This window comes from Cuculus canorus, chromosome 34 (assembly GCF_017976375.1).
Source record: "Cuculus canorus isolate bCucCan1 chromosome 34, bCucCan1.pri, whole genome shotgun sequence".
Classification (NCBI taxonomy): Eukaryota; Metazoa; Chordata; class Aves; order Cuculiformes; family Cuculidae; genus Cuculus; species Cuculus canorus.
Window position 1 is genome coordinate 1,218,482 of NC_071434.1, and position 21,252 is coordinate 1,239,733.

The window sequence follows — 21,252 nt, forward strand, 5'->3', positions numbered from 1 at the left end:
AGAAAACCAGGTGATCAGGCCCAGTCAACACGGGTTCACGAAAGGCAGGTCTTGCCAAACTAACCTGATCACCTTCTATGACAAAGTGACGCAACTACTGGTTGAGGGAAAGGCTGTGGATGTGCTGTGAGGTGCTGAGGGGCATGGTTAGGGATTGATAAGGATGGTTGGACTTGATGATCCAGTGGGTCCTTTCCAACCTGGTGATTCTATGATTCTATGATTCTATGACTCCGGTGAGCAGTGCCTGCTGGTTTTACTCACAGGACTCCCACTGGGTCTGTTCTGCACATGAACAAAGCCCAGCATCCTGCAAGAGGGACCTAGGTTCATCCGTGGCCTTCTCTTTCCAGTACTGCTTTCTAAACACCGAAAAAACAAGCATTCAGGACCTTGTAAGTTTGGCATCCCAGTGAAAATAACCATCTCTGGCTTGGGCATCTTGTGATCACAGAGTCAAAAAGCAGTTCAGAAAAAGTGACTTCAGGAATTTCAATATATATTTGGGCCTTGAAATAAATCCTTGGGTTGGAATATCTAAACCCGAGTTAGAGAAGGACTTATCAGAATGGTTAGAATGGATTGGAAAGGCTTCCCTTAAACCGTTACAAAAGGTTGACATCTTGAAAGGTTATGCAATTCCCAAATTGATTTACAAAGCAGACCAAGCGGAGGTGAAAGCTTCGCATCTTGAGGCCCTTGACTTAACGATAAGATCTAATGTCAAGGAATGGTTACATCTTCCACCGGGTACCTGTGATGCCATCCTATATTCAAGATCTAGGGATGGCGGTTTAGGCATTAACAGATTATCGGCTATTATCCCCAGTATTCAAGCACGAAGATTGCATCGCCTGGCGCAATCTTCGGATGAGACAATAAGAGAATTTGTAAAGAAGGTAAGCATTGAGAAGGAATATGAGAAATTATGGATAACAGCAGGGGGAGATAAAAATAAGATACCATCCATATGGGATCCGAGATCTGTAATGCGAATCTCTGAGATAACATCAGGAGAGAACCCAGCCTCGGAATGGGAAGTATCCGCTCCCAAAACCATTCTTCCGAGGCCTAGTGATTGGAGGAAAAGGGAATTTGTTAATTGGACGAACTTGGGATCCCAGGGAATTGGAATTAGAAACTTTGTAAATGACAAAATTAGCAACGATTGGATTGTAAATTATAAGGGCATTCCCCATAGAAAATTATTAACAGCTCTGCAATTAAGGGCAAACGTATACCCCAACAGGGAATTCCCCAACAGGGAATTCCTGTCTAGCGGAAGGCGTGAAGCCCAGAATAAGACCTGCAGACATTGTTCGGGTTTGACTGAATCCTGCGCCCATATAATTGGGTACTGTCCGAGGGTGCAGGAAGCGAGAATAAAACGCCATAATATTGTTTGTAAGATCATAGCAGAAGAAGCCAAAAAGATTTTTGGAGCCAAGTCAGTTCCTGAGGATAAGTCTGGTAGCAAAGCTCTGCTGACAATGAAGTTCACTCTCCAGGGACTTCATGGAATTAGACCTAACTTCCTAAGCCCCAACAGCTGACTTTGGGTAGAGCAAAGGCAGCAGACACACTTTCCATCTCATCACTTCACAGGAGAAAATAGGAAAAAACCTCCAAACCAACCACAACTAAGGATCATGCTGGGACACTGCCAACGATGATCCTTGCCAGGCAAGGGGGGAAACGTCTGCTATTTCTGCTGAAGGTACTGCATCTCTGCCCAAGTTCCACCTGAACAACTGCCAAGAAGGCCCAGACAAGGAAGCAACCTAGAGCTCTGGGCACCAGAGCCAGTAACAGTACAGCCTGCAGGAAAGTGGGGGGAAAGGCAGTAGTTTTGGCAATAACCGTAGTTTACAGTAGCATTAAATAATGCATTTATGAAGGGAGATCAGGTTCTTTGCAGAACAGGAAGGTGGAAGAGGAACCACTTGAACTCTCAACCTCATTCCTTCCCTTGTAGTTCCAACAGCCAGGTCACCTCCATTTAAAAAAATTGGGAGTTTTTCTCCATCAAGGACTAAATCCAGTGCTCAAAGCCTCCCAAAGAGGGAGGTTCAGCTTGTCCCGGTAGGTGGGAAACTCCAGGGAGCGAGGGCATTGGGCGGGGGGGGGTGGGGTGGGGGGGTGGGGAAGGACAACTGCATTTGGTAATGGGGAAACCAAAAGACAACTGTCCTGCTGCCAGCTCCTTCCTTCCTTCCTCAGGAGCAAGGCCATTGGGGGGTGGGGCAGAGACAGTGGGCACTATCCAGGAAAAACTCTATTTCACCTGTTATCAGCACATCTTTACAAGCAAAATCTGCCCTTGTACAAGGAGAAAGCTGCTTAAACAATAACATCCCATGATCAATTTTGGGGCAGGGACAGAGGTGAACAAATCATTTGTTTGTGAAATCTTCCCTCTTAATTTCCAAAAATAGCAGCTTTTTCCCTCCAAACACAAAACCAACATAATTGTTTCTCTACTGAGGTCAACAGAACCGTTCACCACTCTCCTTTTGCAAAGTATTAACCTGGCAGTTCATTTTTATCCATTTCCCCTGTCTGTCAGTAATATCAGCCACAGATTCCCTTCATTTCTTCACCGCTTTGATTTAGTGCCTCCCTCCCAACAGTAGCAGCCCAGGAGACTGGCTGCTGAGGAGGTACAGGCAGCCCCAAAGTTCCAGAGCACCTAGCATCAGCTTTCCTGATGACACCACATTATTCCCTGGCTGGTACAAGCTTGCATGCTGCTGGGGTCATGAGAAGGGAGCTTTGCCTCTCCTATTATTAGTTTTTCTTTTCCCCTTCATCCCTTCTCTTAGTAAGGGCTATCTTTTGCAATGGCACTAGACCATGGGATGAGTTCCCAGTCCTTGAGGCAGCATTTGCTGCAGGGCTCCCCAGCTCCCGCATCAGTACTTTTCCACCAGTGGAAAGGAGGCACCAGAGCACTTTGAGATTCTGCCCCTCTATTCCTCTCTTGTGAGACCTCATCTGGAGTATTGCGTCCAGTTCTGGAATCCTCTATGTAAGAAGGAGATGGAGCTGTTTGAACAGGTCCAGAGGAGGCTACAAAGATGATCAGAGGGCAGGCGCACCTTCCATACGAGGGCAGGCTGAGAGAGCTGGGCCTGTTCAGCCTGGAGAAGAGAAGGCTCAGAGGTGATCTTATAGCAAACCTCCAGTACCTGAAAAGGGCTACAAGAAAGCTGGAGAGGGACTGTTCACAAAGGCTTGTGGTGATGGGACGAGGTGGAGTGGGTATAAACTGGAGAGGGACAGATTTAGGCTAGACATTAGGAAGAATTTTGCATGGATTATTAAAAGAGGATTTTAAAAACACTGCTTCTGGCTGCCGAATCAACCCAGGCTGGCTCAGCCCTCAGCTGTTTCCCAGGCCCTGCTGGCCTTGCTGCGTGCTCAGGTGGGTCATCCCAGACCATCACTGCACAAAGCTGATACCATCACACTGTCTGCCAGGGTATACAGGGAAATGAGTTCCCTGTGGGAAGGAGTCAGTCCAGCTCCTGGCTACCCAGGCTGGGCACTTTTCCTCTGCAGCCTTCCAGGCAAACTGTTTTCCATCATGGGCAGCATCACTTTAAAGCCCTGGGGTCATCACACAGGGGTACAAAAGGGTCACAAAAGGAAACTGCTGCTGCCAAACTCTGTGAACACAGTGTCCTGGAAAGGCACAGAGCTGCCTGTCTCAACCATGAAGGCAAAGCTGCTTCCCACAGGGACCCAAGACTTTCAGAGTTACACTGCGTATTGAGAGCATCAAAGGCACGGTCACTTGCCTCACACTTCATTTGCTGATGAAATTTCAGGGTTCAAACTGGAGTCAAGGTTAAAAAGCTTTGGCTCTTTGTCTTGGCTCTGATCCCAGCAATGCTACGCTAAGACCGTAAGCAACACCTTTGTTCCCTCTGCTTCAACACAAAATGAGGTTGGTGGGAGGTTATTAACCGAAGGTGGCTACAAACATGCCCAAAGAGCTCCTATATCCCTCCTGACCTGATAGTCAAAGTCACAAACTCAGGGGATCCCTTCATCCTGAACTTGAATGCTTTCTTGAACTTCCCCAGGATGTTGGAACTGAAGGAGATCTTGATGACTTGGAGTCCATCTGGTGAAATGGTGCCCTCCCGGGGCACAAAGGTGAAGCAGGAGGCCAGAGCTGTAGTTGGATGCACCAAGATGAAGGAAGCATCAACGGCTCCTTTGTTAAACAGGATCACCTACAAGAAAACGAAAACAGAGATACATTAAACTTTCCTTTCTACAGAAGTATGCCTTGTGTTTAATTAAACACTCAACATCTGCAAAAGGCAGAAGAGGCTGAGTGCTGCTGCTTGGCTGAAGCCAAGGAAGATATAAACAGGACGAGTTCTGCCTTTAGTCACTCTGGGTTTATTGAGATCTCATCTGGAGTATTGTGTCCAGTTCTGGAATCCTCGACATAAGAGGGATATAGAGTTGTTGGAACGGGCCTGGAGGAGGGCTACAAAGATGATCAGAGGGCTGGAGCACCTCCCATACAAGGACAGGCTGAGGGAGTTGAGCTTGTTCAGCCTGGAGAAGAGAAGGCTCTGAGGTGATCTTATAGCAACCTTCCAGTACCTGAAGGGGCTACAAGAAAGCTGGAGAGGGACTGTTCACAAAGGCTTGTGGAGATAGGACGAGGGGGAATGGGTATAAACTGGAGAGGGGCAGATTTAGGCTAGACATTAGGAAGAATTTCTTCACCATGAGAGTGGTAAGGCACTGGAACAGGTTGCCAGGGAAACTGTGAGTGCCCCATTCCTGAAGGTGTTCAGGGCCAGGTTGGATGGGGCCTTGGGCAGCCTGATCCAGTGGGATGTCCCTGCCCATGGCTGGGGGTGGGAACTAGATGATCTTTAAGTTCCCTTCCAACCCAAATTATTCTATGATTCTGTGATTCTATGATTCCACTGACACGGAGCAGTCCACTTCAACTTGCAGTGCAGAGGACATGCTCAGCATCACCCTGTCAATGCAGCCCTGCACCTAAGAGCCCTGAAGGCCGGCTGCAGGCTCGTGTGTGGTGCATCCTCAGTGGCTTCTGCTCCAGGTGAGTCTCGTCCTGCCAAGGGCAGAACTAGTTCAGCTTCCACTGCAGCCAGCAAGTTCACTGCCTGTAGCAGACACCTCAGGGCCACACTATAATCAACCTCAGGAGCACTCCCCAGCTCTGCTACAGGATATAATTCGGGTTTCTTTTACTTTTCCTTCAATGTGACACTTTGTCAGTCTTTGCTCACACACCTCAGCAAAGGAGGAGTGGGAGATGCAGAGCAGCTCCACCTACTCCAAAGAATTTCTCTTCCCTAAATAGGCACAGTCACCACAAATGTATTTGTGAGAATATATGAGAATAAACTGCAAATTCAGAACCAAGCCTATTTTGTTAAACAGCTGGGAATCAGCTGCCTTGAGCCAATGACACAGACCCACAGTGTTCATTTAGATTCACCTCTTTCATGTCAGGCAAGGAACGCCCACATCTGCCTGCACACTATCATCAACAAATCCACCCAGAGCAGAGCTGGGACATTGCTCAATGCTGCAGACGGAAACCCTGCCGTTTCCATGGGCTGATCTCTCTACTTTGGATTTCTGTTCCCCAACTTTTGTCCTAGCAAAACCTGTCAGAAAAGCTGAGACAGAAGCAGAGAGATGTTCCTGATTTTTTAATCTTGCAGCTGCTGTTGAAAATATTCCCATACTCCAGGTCTGCAAAGGTGACTTGAAAACTGCTCTCTTCTCTCATCTGTTTTACACCTTAGTTCTCAATTGTACTCTGGGGCGTACACCGAGCTGAAGTTTACCTCCAGTCTTGCTGCTTAGTGCAGCACTAAGAGCATTACCTACTTACTCACATTTTCTCAAGTAATAAAACTAATAAATCGGTAGAGAGAGAATCAATAAAGTAGCAGCATTAAAAATGCAGAGCACAATGCTTTGGTAAGAAAACACCTTAATGTGTCCTTCCCTGCCACAGTCAAGCTTTTGAAATGATGTACTGCCTCATTTTCTACCTCTTTCAGTTCCTCTTTCTTGTTTATTTTTGCAGAAGACTTGAGAGTGGAGGGGTGTGTGCAAATATGCAGAGTTTCTTTGCCTCTTTCCAGAAATGCTTTTCTCGCTTTAAAGCCTGAGTTGTACCAAGGCTGAAGTGGCTCTTGGACCCAGTGTGGCTTTTGTATGTCAAGGGATTTCTTTTGCATGAAGCCTCCCAGCTAATCTCAAAGGGAGGCTGCCCAGAGGCAGGGATTAGGTCTTCATGAACAATACACTCACATTTCAGACCACATCAAACAGCATCTACATTCTCTGAATGCCCCAGATTTTATTATTATGTCACTATTCCCTGCTAACAACTACTTGAGTTGCCAGAAATCCTGCAGGTCCATGAGGCCGGCCCAGGGAGCCATCAGTATCCCCCCTGACCCCTGTAAACCCCTAACTGCTCACCTCATAGATGTTGGTTGATCCAACAAAAACCTTCCCAATGTCCAGCTGCTCAAAGCTTAAACGGAGCTGGGGTTCTATGCCTTCTCCTTCAATGCACAAGGGCAGCCTGGTTTCACGGCCTGGGGAGAGATTTGTTTCAGTACAATAATTCCTTCTGTTATCCTGGATTTTTTCTTGCTAAACACACATAATTTACCCAGTTCTGTTTCTTGTAACTCCGAGACCAGCTCAAGGCTTGCCCACAAGTAGTTTTCCTGTTTCTCTGCAACAAAAAAGCTCTCCCATCACAATCCCTGGAGATACCCGCAGCAAAGTGAAGGGCATCCCCATCACCAGCATAAGAATCTCAGAGCCAGGAGCACAGCACTGAGCGAGGAATTCCCTGGGAGCAACCTTTTATATCAATCCTCTCCTCACACAGCTCCAATAACTGCAGCTGAGGAGCAGGAAGACAGTTTGTTAACACAAGATCTATGTCATTAGTGCAGGGAGCATTTGCCCAGTAAATCCTGTGCAATTACTGTATACTTAAAAATCTGTTTCATCACATTTGTATCTGTTAGCTCGGAGCAATAAGAGCATATTGTTTTCCATATGCACCATGGACTTAGGGCTACAAGCTGACAACTCCCATGCAGAGAGCAAAGCACATGCTGGCCGAAGGATGTCCTTTCACAGATACCCTCTGCTCACACCTAAGGTCCGGCAGCGTCAGGACAGTGGGAGGTGATCTGGGCTCTGGGACTACAGTGGCGTCCCACTGCCTCAGGAGTCTGGTGATGTATCCACATAATAAAGACTCGTCTTGGAGGAAAATGGCCTACTGGGGCTTAGTGCTTGTCCATTAAAGCTGTTCTCTGTAGTTCTTTGGCCTTCATAGACACCTAACAGCAGAGGAAACGCTGACAACCCCATGCTTTGATTGTTCTGGGATCAGTGATCCAAGCTTGTAGTCAGGCATCCTGAGGGTTGGTCTGGGACAGGAGGCTACCAGGAAACCACAGGGACAGTGGGCATGAGCCAGGATGGCCACCACTGACCCTTACTAGCAATTACACTAGAGCAGCGTAGGCTGGAAGACCGTGCCTTGCCTTCCCTGTGCCTGACAGGAGATGAAGGAGCCGTACCTGAGACGTCGCAGTAAACCATTTTTTGATAGACTGTGGCTTCTTGAGGTTTAAAGATCACATTAATTTCAATCGAAGAATTTGGCAAGACGTCTCCCTCCTAAAACATAAAGCAAATAATTTATCTTCAAACATTACATTTCTTGTTTTCGGCCCCAGCCCTGGAGCCTTTATTCAGAGCATCAGTGCACAGCAAGGAGACAGTAACACTTGACAACAAATTTTATAAGAGAGTTTGGAAGCAGCTGCAAAATTCTAAGTCCCCTACCTTTACTGGCACCTGGTAGAGGCATTTGGTCAAATTTGGGCTACAGTGAAGGAACCAAACTGGCTCACACTCCAGTGAATCAAGCAGGATTTCTTCAGAGTCACCAACCAGTCTAAGGAACCTTTCTCCTCCAAACCTTCCACTGTATCCCTGTGTCACCACGGCTACATGAACACTTTAACTCAGATCAGAAAACATTTGACAAATCTAATAGATTTTTCCATTCTTTACAATGATGCTGCCTCTTACACCCTTCCCTTGCACATGTACCTAAGTACATAATGCACTCCAGTGAGCCAAGGTTCTCAGTAGAACAATAGTTCCCAATAGAACAAGGCCTCTTGTCGGGGGATCAGTGGAGAACAGACTCCTTCCTGCCAATGGCTGCTTCTGCCCCACGCCATGAGCAGTCAGCCAGCGTGCAGGCTCTTCCAGTTGACAGATGACCTGAGAAAGGAGTTGAGAGTTGGATGCATCCTGTTTTTCTCTGCAAGGTGCACACATTGCTGGTTCCCTAAACACATGCTCAAACAAGAAGAGATGGGATTTGCTTACAGCTCCACATCTCTTTCAACAAAAAATCTCTTTTTCCTTGTCACACTCTTGCTCAGGGTTTTAAGTCTGGGCTGTGATAGCAGTGTGTCTGCAACTGTCTGCTGCTTCCTCACAGTCTTCTCCCTTGGCTTCTCTCTTCTCTCTGAGACACAGTCCCAGCACTGGTGTTGAGCCCCTGAGAGTCTGGCTGTCTTGGAGACAGTCATGGTTTGTAAAGCCTCCAATTGCTTCTTGCAACTGGTTTAAACAAAGGTGACACTTGCATCCCCTCAACCCTTAGCCTTACAAATGCCTCTTCATGCATTGTTGACATAAACATGTGCACCTCAGACAACTGTAATGCTCCTGTATCAGGAATGAGGAATTTAGGAGACAGAAAGAACAGTTATTTTTCTGTCAGAGATGTGAGGCTTTAACTCTGCTTACTGCTGGGCATCCTCACTGACTTCTCCAGAAGTCTTGAACTAATGGGAGACTCCAGCATAAATATTAAATAACTGTAACTCTTCTCATCAACCTAGCACTTACAGTTCAAAGAACCATCCCCACAAAAATCACAGAGCTGTGACATGGGGAGTTATTGGGCAACAGCTGCAAATAACTCTTTAAGGTAGAGTCTGCTCAGAGTCAACAGAAGAGAGGGAAGAACAGATGGAAGAAACTGTTGACAACACAAACAAACCATCACCACCACAGTAAGAAGAGAAGTCTGAAAGCACAAAGTCACTTGGATTCCCCTCAAAACCTAGAGCAAACACATTTGCCAGATAAAATATATTTCATATTTCTACCCAGGAAGCAACCGGATGAAAATGAAGCCTTATAACATGACAACACGCTTGCTTGAGGAAGCAAACTGGTGACATCAGCCTTCAACCTGCACTCAGTGTGCTGGATATCAGAGCCTTTGGGTCCCATATAGATGCTGCAGGGACATCACTACCTGGAGTACCAGGACTCAGTGCTGTGGGCATCCAGGGTTCAGGAGCTCGCCTTAACGTACTTCAGGAATTCAAGAGCAGGTTAAGCGACTTGTGGATACATAGTCCAACTGTAACAAAGCAGGAGCCCTGGGACACAGTCCTTAACCAGCTTTGACACACCACAGGATGCTCTTAATGCTCAACTGATCAGCTCCAGTGCCCTACAATATTCCTACCACTCTGATAAATCTCATGGTCACATCGTGCTGTTAGCTACACTGGAGTGAAACTGCTGTTGTGCTGACATTGGAGGCTCTCAGCCTTACAGGGGCTACAGGAGAAACCAAGAGGAGAACGAGATCCCCTTCCAAGGGGGAAAAAAAAATCTGCTTCATCTATTTTAAATAAAGAAGAGTTTGGGATTATTCTAGGGTCTACTCCAAGATGAGAAGGGATCTTGCACAGCTCAGACAGCAGGCATTCTTCATCTCAGGCCATAGTATGATAGAATCACCAGTTTTTTCTTGCTTTTTGCAACAAGCTCTCCCAGCCCCTCAAGATAAACCCAGAGTCTTCTTTCTCAGGATATCCAAACAGCTGATGCGGGATCTGCCAATTGACCTCATCAGGGCAGAGGCGGAGAAGAAAGGGAGGTTCTCAGCTATTGCTTACCACTGGGTCAATGGTGAAAACATCATCGGAGAAAAGCATGGGGTCTCTTTGCACTTGTGACATTTTTTCCTTGAAGATGGCAGAGAGAAGAGGAAGGTCTCCTGGGAGAATGGGGTTCTCCGTGCAGTCTAAGAGAAAATAATCCATGTTCTCGTTGTGCCTCTGCAGCTTGTGACACAGCCTGAAGCCACGGGGAGAGACAAACCACGCAGATCATTTAATAAGCAACATCTTTGCAGACACTGTTGTGTAAGGACAGGGGCAGCAACGCACTAAGGGAAGAAGAGCAGCAGCTCAGCAAGGGGCTAACCCTGAGCCACGGGGTCCCAAATGGATCTGATTGCCATGTGCTGTGCGCTGGCATGGCAGGCAGTCTTACTCCACGCTTACAAGCTAAGAAGAGGTTTTATGAAAGCCAGTAGCCCTCAAGAGAGCAACCTGGCTCAAAGCCACCACCACAGCTGATGGAAAATCCAACAACAACCCCAACTGGCTTTTCCTACCATAGAGCTCCTTGGAGGAGGCAGATGAAGACCAAGGAGCACCCACTGCAGTGCTCCCTGGGAAGGGGAGAAAGAGCTGCACTTCTGCTGGAGGTTACCAGCATCACACTTTTTTATCTTCCCTTTTGGACCTGCAGGGATAAGTCAGCTCTACACTGTATCTTTCCTATACTGCCTTCCACCAGAGCACATGAAAAGCAGATGAATGAATTCAGGCATGGCATTACCTCAGTGAAATGAGTGGGGTTATATGCACAAAAAGAGAGGCCCTGAGAAAGGAAGGAGCATCACCTCTGCATCCAAGCCCTTAAGTCTAGCCTTGAACCATCTTTTCTTTTTCCTTTTTGGCCTTCTCTGGAGAGCTTTGACACAGCTGATCTCTCCTACACTTGGCAGTTGTAGCAGAAATCATTCCAGTATTTGAAGATCACAACCAAGAGAAGGGAAGGGAACACCAGTGAAGCTGCTTCTGAGCTGGCACATTGCTGTCCTCCCTTCACACTACGGTCCCGTGGCCATAAAGAACCAGCAGGGTACAAGTCTAGGGGGTGAGTGGAAGGCTCCAAGTGCAACAGATGGAGGCACTGCAGTATAAACAGTATAGCGATCAACACCCAGCTAAATTCAAATGCAGATAGAAAGGAACTCCAGTCATGGACATTCCCTGTCCTGTGCTGTCCTACCTTCCCCACAGAACCCTCAACTCCAAACTCTCTCCAGGTTCTAAGGAACACCTTATTCTGCTGGAAACCAGGACAGTGGAAGTCAATTCAACATCCTACAGCAGGATGGCTTCTGCTTTCTGGGCCACAGGACTCCACCCTGCACCCTGCTGGGGAAGCAGTTGCTGCGTTATCAAAACCAGAGCAGAAGCAACTGCAGTGACTGCCACAATGGCTCGGTTCCCTGCAGCTATATTAAGGCTCAGGTAACAACTGCTGATATTTTCTCAGCTTCATGGACCCCCTGTAGTCCTGGATCTCTGGACCTCAGTTGCCTGTGCTCCCACAAAACATGAATTTGCAAAACAACACTGCAATCAAACTTTCTTCCCCAAAACATCATCCTCAGCTGGAGCATGGGTTGAACTGGAATGGAAAGCGTTGAGCTCCACTACCCTGGAGCTCAGTGACATCCCCTGACACTGCAGATGGTGTCCTAAATCATACTTGTCCTAAATCAATCCAGATCACTGACACCCCTTGAGCCATAACCTTTGACAAAGGTTTTACCCTTGAGCAGAGTATCTTACTGAAATGAGTCTCTCAAACAAACCTCAGCTTCTCCTGATCTTCCTTTCCCTGAGAAGCAAAAGACTTCCACTGGAAGTGGGCTGTGATTTCACTCTGATTACGGAGGACCACAGTGCTGCGGTTTGACAGAGTAAGGTAAGTCTTCTCAATTTTCAAGGAGCTCCTCTCCAGCCCGACGTTGACATCTACAGCCACTCCATAAAGGCTTGCGTGGATAGCTTCACCTGGAACAAAGCACGGGAGAACCTTTTCTCACCTCACTTGCTGATACTAGAAGAGACCAAGCCACCAGTAGCAGAAGGAAGCGTTATGGCTCTTTGCAGTATTAACCGTTCCACAGACCAGTATAATTATCACATCCAGATGGCTGCGTGTGGACAGCATGAGGATGTCGTGGACTACACCTTAAGCACCCCATTTCTGGGTGTGTTTGTAGAGATTTATCCCCAGTGTGACACCAATGACACTGAGATTTTTCAGATGCGCCTAGGTGGCCTTTGGGTTGCCATCAGGTCTCTGGGAATTGTAGATCAAGGTCATTTAGGTGACAGAGGATTACCAGGTCAGTCAAGGCTTGCCCAGGGTCTCCTGCAGGCCTGCCACTGTTGGAGAATGGATGCAGGAATGGTTAAACGAGCAAGGCCATGGATCTATGGAGAAGCTGTGTGAGACTCGTATAACATAGAGGCCGCTTGACATAAGTGGAGATTTACCAGCTGCAATGGGAATGTACCAGAGGAGTGTTAAAACATGCTGATAAGGAAGTAAGTCATGGTCAGGCTGACCTAGAAAGTATGCAGGATGAGCATAACGTAAGGAAGCAGGAATGTATCGTGGGCCCCCAGCTGTAACTGCAAGCAGGAGGGAATAAGATTAAATGAATGCAATAGTAACAAATGATTGTTTTACAAATGCATAACCAAACCAATCAAGTTTAGGGAATGACTAAGTAGAATGTAGTGAAAGATATATAAACCGCAACTGTAATCAATAAAGTCGAAGCTTGCTTTATCACTCATATTGAGTCGTCCGCTTGCTTCCCTCGCCCGTCGCATGCCACCAGTGCTCTGTCTCTCCTGACCCCTTGTTGCTGACAAGCAAAGACATCTAGGGGCACATGGGCAGAAAAGGGAGGTTCAGAGGAACAAGTGAAGTAGCAGCACACAGCGAGATGAGGCACAGAAGGGAATTTAACTGCACTATAAAAGGAGTGACCTCACTTGCTGTCTTTGTGAAGAAGTGTTGAAATGACACTGCTGGGCCATGGCCCATACCAACCTGCCCATTACCATCCTGCAAGCCTGGATCCTGTTGCCCACACCTGCGTGTTGTCTACACTGAGTGCTGCCAAGCTATTTAAAGACCACAGTGAGCACAGCTTTGATTCCCACCTTAGACCCAGCTGAAAGCAGAAAGCCTCTGGTTCTGCACATCAACTCAGAACTGAGTCTTGCTGGAGTACCACCACCATTTCAGCCTCCACAACAGACTCCCAGAATAGTATCCCTCATTTGCAGAGCTTTCTAGCCTTCATTCTTCCCAGCTAAATAACTTCTGGGAGTCATCTGAGATCAAACTTTAGTACCAAAATGACTCCTCCTGATGCAGGTGCTTCCTAGATGCAAACAGCAAGCATCAGACACGCTTTGGGGAAGGCCATCGCCACTCTGACTCCCTAGAAATGGCATTTCAATAAAGTGGTGCTTAAAGCCTCAGAGCTGGCCCCAGCTGACAAATGCAGCAACCCAGTCAAGACGGGGGAGCACCCTCCAGCTACTCCTCACTGCAAGGCAGCCAGCAGACAGAACTGCTTTTAATAGGCCTCCATGCAACAACACGAGGAGAGAGATGGATACATGCTGGATGGACTCCTTAAGTTCAAAGTCAGACAACTCAGCAGAACCACCTTTGTTCTGGGAAGAGAGAGCCCCTTCTTGGGACAGGGGAGCTAGGGAATGAAACTCAGGTTTTAATGCAAGCCATGAAGATCCTGGCCCTGATAATTCACTCCGTCTTTTAATTCACAAAGTATAAACCACACAGCCCCAAACTCCCTTGTCACTACTAATTTACCCCAGGGAAAGATCTATCCCTCTGCATTCTATCATATAGGTTATCTACATGCATACAAGCGAGGTACTTTCTGCGCTTCTCTCCTCTGAAATTTCATTAGTTCGTTCAAGAAAGAATTATCCAACTACCTGAGCTTCTCAGAGTGGGCATAAACCATTCTCTGGGAATATGTCATCAAATGACAAATATTAAACAAAGCTAAGATAACTCACAAGGCTGTAAAGAGCACCTAGAAGACATAGGAGCCATTTTATACCTTCTACAAATTCGAAACAAGCAAAATGTTCATCACTGGGCTCAAGCATCACAGTGTCACCTAGATTAAGACATCATACTTCCCAGGACTAACGTCTAGGAGCAGGGACAAACCAAACCTTCAGGCAAGAGAAAATGCACAGCAGATGCAATGGAGAAAGTGCCTAATTCTGGGTCACGAGATACCTCTGCTGAACCAAGGAAGCGTTTTAACACGCCATACGTTTTTCTCAGGTTTCCTTTCAAGTGACTCACAAAGCTGACAGCATTTCTGTGGCCTGATCTTGGCTTCTGGAACCCTGCTACAGATTTTATACCTATCTGAAGAGGCAGTGAACACTCCCTGCCAAATCCCAAGAGCCCTCAAGTCTTGGCTTTTTGAATGCTGATGTTGTGAAGCACAGGCAGAGGGTGACACAGAAAAAGAGTCTGTGGCAAGACAACAGAAAAGCAGTGTTTGGAATGGGGGTGTGTAAGAAAGAGAAGGCATTGGGAAGAGTCTGACAGAGACACACATTCCCCACATTACACTGCAAACATGGCATTATATAGGAAGAAAATTCCTCACATGTGTATGCGCACTGCAATGGAGAATCCATATTCCTCCTTCTGGCACTGAGCAAGTCCCAGAAAAACAGGATTCCAAAACCTCATTCCTGTTTCAGGGGATCTGCATTAACAATCCCCTGATCACCAATCATTTTCACTGCTATTTGAGGCAAAGCTGGGATGGGGAGGTACAACTGGAGAGAGCAGTAAGCCAGCTAGGACAATGTGGAGTGGTGGCAGATGGCTGTCACCTGGGTGCTGGATGGAGAACACCCTGCTGACACCAGGGTCCCAAGGGATGGACCAGCACACGGTGACACAGGACACACAGGAGGACTCGGCCTTTGCCTCTCATCTGCTCATTTCTGGCACTGAAACTTACCCGTGTCATAGTGAACTACCAGGGAGCCAGAATGACCCCCAGTTTCCAGCGGGTGAAACTCCACCGTTACTTGTGTGGCTTCACCAATTCCAAGGTTCCAAATGGAGGGATTGACAGAGAAAGGGCTGCAACACAAAAAGAGATGCCAAGACTGTTGTGGGGACTACATTCCTTTTGCAGTCTAGTTCCCTTCAGCTTACTTATGCAAGCCTTGAGAAGAGGAGGCTGAGGGGAAACCTTATCGCTCTCTACAACTGCCTGCAAGGATGTTGTAGAGAGGTGGGTGCTGGCCTCTTCTCCCAAGTGACAGGGGACAGGACAAAGGGGAATGGCCTCAAGCTGCACCAGGAGAGGTTCAGACTGGATATCAGAATAAAATTTTTCACAGAAAGGGTCATCGGGCACTAGCAGAGGCTGTGCAGGGAGGTGATTGAGTCACCATCCCTGGAGGTATTTAAAAGACGGGTAGATGATGTGCTCAGGGACATGGCTTAGTGGCAAATACAAATGGTTGGACTCAATGATCCAAGACGTCTTTTCCAACCCGGTGATTCTATGATTCTAAGAAGCAATCAAACCACAGTCAGCAGAAGAAAGACACAATGTCCAGAATCAGCAACAGAGCTACTGACTCTCCTTTATGAAGGGATTAATTTCTGGTTGCACTTGTTAAAACAGACACAACAGCTGACACATTCCAAAATGCCTCCTTCACTAGCTCACAGCTTGCCCACTTCTGAACTCAGCATTTGGTTTGCCTGAGCCAAGCTCCCAGAGCTGTCACTGCCACACAGCACCTCAGACAGCCCAAAGGCAGCCAAGTTGCCTTCAACCTAACAGAATCAGTCTTGCTGGATGCTGTTTTGGAGATACGTTATTGCAGTATAAAGCTTTGCTGCAGCTTGCAGAGTTTGGTCATCAGTTGCATCGTGCTTAAATCACTATAAGGAACTGCAGAACCCACTTCCTGCCCATTGCCACATATGGCAACACAGCAGCTCAGATGCTCTGGTTCCTTTTTGTTACTGTTTACCAAACATATCATAGAATCATAGAATCAAGGCTATAAAACCTCAGTTCCCTCAGCCGCTCCTCATAAGACTTGTTTTCCAGCCCCTTCACCAGCTTCATTGCTCTTCTCTGGACACGCTCCAGAGCCTCAACATCCTTCTTGTGGTGAGGGGTCCAGAAACGAACACAGTATTCGAGGTGCGGTCTCACCAGTGCCGAGTACAGAGGGAGAATAACCTCCCTGGACCTGATGGTGACCCCATTTCTGATACAAGCCAAGATGCCGTTGGCCACCTTGGCCGCCTGGGCCACTGCTGGCTCATGTTCAATCGCTGTCAACCAACACCCCCAGGTCCCTCTCCTCCAGGCAGCTTTCTAGCCACTCGTCCCCTAGTTTGTAACACTGCATATATCATCACACAACAGTGTTTTGCACAAAAGAGATGAGCTCCATTACCTCTGAGTGCTGATGCAGTAGCGGGCCTCCCGATTACCGACATTGCGAACTAGCAGAGTTTTCTGGGTGCTGTACTTGACTGGACAGATGGAGAAGCTCAGCTGGTCAGGGAAATCCAGGATAGCTCGAGCACCTATAGCTCGAATAGGGACATTAAACATTTCCCTTTCCGTGATGCAGGTGAGCTGGTGGAAATAATCCTGCAGGGGAAGAAACAGTCTCATCACTGGGCATTTAGTGGCATCCCCACGGCAGAAGGAAAAACGCTGTTTCTAAGACTCCAGCCACAGCATTCAACAGCACAATGGTACTTTTTACCTTAATAACCTTTCATTCCAGCAACAGGACTTGCACAGGGCTGTTAACTCACAAGAAAGAAACAACCCCGTGGATTTGCTTTCACAGCAACTTGCAGAAACAGACAAGACTAACTCATACTTTGATTCTGAGGCACCAAAACAGAGTCATTTCACGCGGGGGACTACAGCAGTGACAAGAACCTGCTTCAATCCCCATGGCCAACTAATAAAGGCATGACTAGGGACCCAGCTGTGCCACAGCACTGGCTCCTAATACCAGCAACGTGGCAATGTCACGTGGCAGGGGATGCTCAGGTTCATGTTCAAAAGGACTTTGTCACATGGACAGTCAACAGTCAATCCCTGGTGAAATATGAAAAATCTGTTTGTGAAACATCTAATAGCCTCCAGCCCAGGAGAGCAACATCTTTGCCATGGGGAAGGATTTTCCCCCAGTTCTAGATCCAGTCTCACCCCACTGAAACCAGGACAGTTCCTCAAAACCCACACCACAAGCCCGTTCTAAATCCAGCCTTGCAGGTTCATCTTCCACTGAAGGCACTATGAATCTCCTGGGGCACCCACGCTCACCTTGTTCTCCTCAGGGGTGAAAAGGATGTGGAAAGATGTAGTCATGCCAGGTGCTACCTTACGGCACATACCACTGGGGACATCTAGCTTGAAATACAGTGAGCTCTCCATGACAATCTTCAGCCGCTGAGGAACCTACAGGAAAGACATGAAACTATAATTTTGCACTTGTAGAAACATGAGAAGAGACCTGGCCACACCCTGGAAAAATCCTTCCTCGGCCACCCTTCCAGAGCACCTTTCACTCCAGAGGTACGTGTACAGACCACACAAGGGTGGACTTGAATCCCTTCTGTCTGGGCAAACAGCTCTAGGCCAGAACCAGCAGGAAAGCAAGGGAAGCACTATCCGAAGCAGGGAAGACACCAGCAGTATTGAGTTACAACCACATCGTCAACCAACCCAAAGAACCTTCTTGCTTCTGCCTGCACACATCCATGCAGTTACGCCTACAGAAGGGCCCTCCAGAGGGCATTCTCTGAAGGTAGAAGAGTTATTTGTTATCCTGGGGCAAGGAAGAAATTCCCTTCTAACAAACTGGGTGTGAGTGGGGCAGTCAAGCCACTATGCTACAGGGCTATGCAGGAAGAGCAATAAGAGAAGGAGACTGCAGACACTGAGGCCTTACTGGAAGTAGAAGCAAGCTAAAGAAGAGAAAAAGAAGAACAGAATAGAACAGAGAGACAACTCCAGAAACAAGGAGAAGGCTAAGGAAATTTCAAGGGGGCTGTAAAGAAATGAGGGAGAAGTGTAATACTTTGCAGGGAAAGACTGATGCAGAAGATGAGAGCAGTCAACTTACTGAAATCACGGAATGCCAGATGACTCCACTAGGCTCTGCCTATCAATTATGGGATTCAAGGGCACCTTCTGCCTTGAGATACGTGACTAACACTGACTCAGTATGGCTTCATTATTAAAAGCCAGTCTTGGCCCTCCGGAGGCTCTGGCAGCCAGGCAGCTGCCAACACAGGCAAGCTGGATTTCTGGGCATTCCTCCCCACTCCCAGTAATGCATGAGAGCAGATAAGAACTGTACAGCCCTCAAGATTCCCATCAATCCAGGTCTTTCAAGGGGAAAGATGGTGACCAGAGAAGCTCCTTTGGGTAAGAAACCACAAACGCATGGCCAAAATCAGGGGAGAAACCACAGCATGGGAAGATTACAACCACCTTCAAAATAAAGATGGTGATACGTGTTATTCTAGATGCGCTGTGCAGCATGTGGATGGCATCACTCTTCTTTTCCAGCACATGACTTATGAGGAGTGGCTGAGGGAGCTGGGGTTGTTCAGTCTGTAGAAAAGGACACTGAGGGGAGACCTTATCACTCTTTACAATGACATAAAGGGAGGCTGTAGTGAGGTGGGGGTGTGTCTCTTCTCCCTGGTAACTCGGGATAGGATGGGGGGAAATGGCTTTAAGATGCACCAGGGGAGATTTAGGTTGGATATTAAGAGGAATTTCTTTACTGGAAGGGTTGTCAAGCATTGGAATAGGCTGCTCAGGGAGGTAGTTGAGTCATCATCCCTCGAGGTGTTTAAAGATGAATAGACGTCATACCCGGGGACACGGTCTAGTGGTGGACTTAGCAGGGCTGGACTTCTGGTTGGACTTGATGATCTTAAAAGTCTTTTCCAACTGAAACTGTTCTGTGATTCTGTAATATCAAACCTTCACGTCACACCACTTACCTTGTCTACATTCCTCAGAACCAGTGGCATTTCATAGACCTCATGAGGGACATAGCTCTGAAATACAACCTCCAACCTCCGATGGGAGAGGCTGGAACAAGCTTCGGTCCAGGTCAACTGTTGAGAACTGGAGACACAAGACAGACAGCAGTGAAAGGTTCAGCTGCTGGGAGGAAGATTAACGAGCAAGAACCCAAGAATGATCTGTGAAATAGTGACCCTTGATGAGCACATGTGCCTGGCTCATTCTGGGGAAACAGGAGCCCACCCACCTGGGTTCTGAGCTGATCAACAGTTTCTGGATCACCTTAAGCAGGCTCAAACTAAGAATCTCTTTCGACAGGCATTTCTCTAAGAAGTTTCCTTCTCAAAAACACGGGGCAATGCTTACCTCCGGCTGAGCTCTCTACTTGATGTGGTCACACAGCTCCAGAGCACTTACTGAAAGAGCCACATGCACTCAAGGAGCAAGTGAAACCCAAGAACTTACATGAGACTCTATGGGAGACAATTTTGGGATGAGCTTTACTCCAAGAGTGAGGCACTAAGCCACACATGGCCCGCAATAACTTTTATGGTACAGAGCCTAGAATCAGCACCCCAGGAAGTAAAACACTCATTAGGGAAAGGATAAGTGAGGTCAGTGCTGGTTGGTGATAAGCTTCAGATCTTCACAGCCAGGCTATAAGTAAGAGTGGGCTTGGCATCTCCTTTTACATGAGCTTTAAATAGATGGTTTATTGTATTCTGTGACTGCTATTTTCTTTAATACCACTGCAGAAGCATGCCTGAAAATATACGCTAACAGCAAATATTGACTGAGGCATTACTCTGAGAAAATTCCTCTCTGCTTTGCCTCTCCACTTCCAGCTGCGCTGTTACCACCCTGCTCCTCAACAGAGATCCCGGTCATGCTGAAGCCATCAGCTGCAGCACACTGCCAGTTACTTGTGCGCTCGTTTCATGCATTCCCAATCTCCCGTGCAATCTGGAGCAACCCTTAACCCTTTTTTCACAAGTCTCTTTGCTGGCAATTTTCTGCTCAGCAGCCCAGCTCAGTCATCAACCTGTTTGGACCATCAGCTACACTGAGCAGTCACGTGAGAAAGGTAGCTTTAAACATACACCTGAGAAACCATTGATCCGGATAAAGCACATCCACTCCACTCTGCCCAGGGCAATTCCTCTGCGTATCTGGCAGCATCCCGCACGCTGCAAAGCTATTACCTTTCTAAGGGTCCCATAAGTTGTTACAACCCAAAACATTAATGCAATCTGTGTTGTTAAATCTTGAGTGATTACCAGAGCACCCACAGCCTTTAAAGACCAATGCTGCCACCACTGAGGGAGTCGTGACTCCAGGCATTTGATAGTGACTACACCAAAGCATGCAGTGGCTGTTCCAGCTAGAGAACAGAAAATGGCAAGGTCGTGCCTTCGTGTGTACTGACCCAGCCCTCCCCCAGCACCATGCATTAGCCATGGTAGCTAAGACGGGAGCTAACTCCAGCAAGACCCACCAGCTTTACTTTTTTTATATTGGCCTAGGGTAGAGCAGGCCTTCAGCATCTGACCGGTGAAAAACACTTTCCCTCTCCCCTAGCAGATTGCAGAAGGAATCCACTGCCACAAGCAGTTTGAAAGGACAAGGGGACCCAGTCACTGAGGTGTTTGCACGACCTCGAGGCAAGCCTGTCACAAGCACACACCCTCTACAAACACCACACCAAATGGAAAGGGGAGGGGCAGGGAAAGTCTACCTTGTGATGGGATGCTTCACTTATATCGCGAAGCTGGGTAATCCGGGGCAGCTTCAACTCCTGAGAGGTAGCCAGACTCTGCTTCGTGGTTAGAGACTTCTCCTTCATGAAAGCAGAAGGAGTCATCTGAAACAGAAAACATCAGCAAGAGCTCGAGAATTGGTTCAGAAAGGCTTTTCTTGTTGAAGTGCCACTGATGGATAATTTGTCAGAGGCAAATTGTCACATGCTAGGATCATCCTGGAATCCTGTAAGTGCTCTGCTGAAATATTTAACAGCAGTACATCAATGATCTAGAGCACAATGCACATGCTCTAACCAAGTGACTCTGACCCATTAGCTTCTCCTTCATGATCCGATGTGAGACTTTTGGGAATCTCTG

General features: G+C 47.4%; 1 protein-coding gene across 1 annotated transcript; it reads right to left on the reverse strand.

Moving 5' to 3' along the window:
* Positions 1–4,001: 4,001 nt before the first annotated feature.
* LOC128849836 (hydrocephalus-inducing protein homolog) lies at positions 4,002–21,222 on the reverse strand. Its single transcript, XM_054052462.1, is given in 12 exon segments — positions 4,002–4,241; positions 6,499–6,617; positions 7,626–7,725; positions 10,044–10,224; positions 11,822–12,023; positions 15,059–15,183; positions 16,527–16,726; positions 17,417–17,551; positions 19,111–19,182; positions 19,184–19,237; positions 20,871–20,996; positions 21,190–21,222. Coding segments are annotated over 12 exon segments (1,587 nt in total).
* Positions 21,223–21,252: the final 30 nt, after the last annotated feature.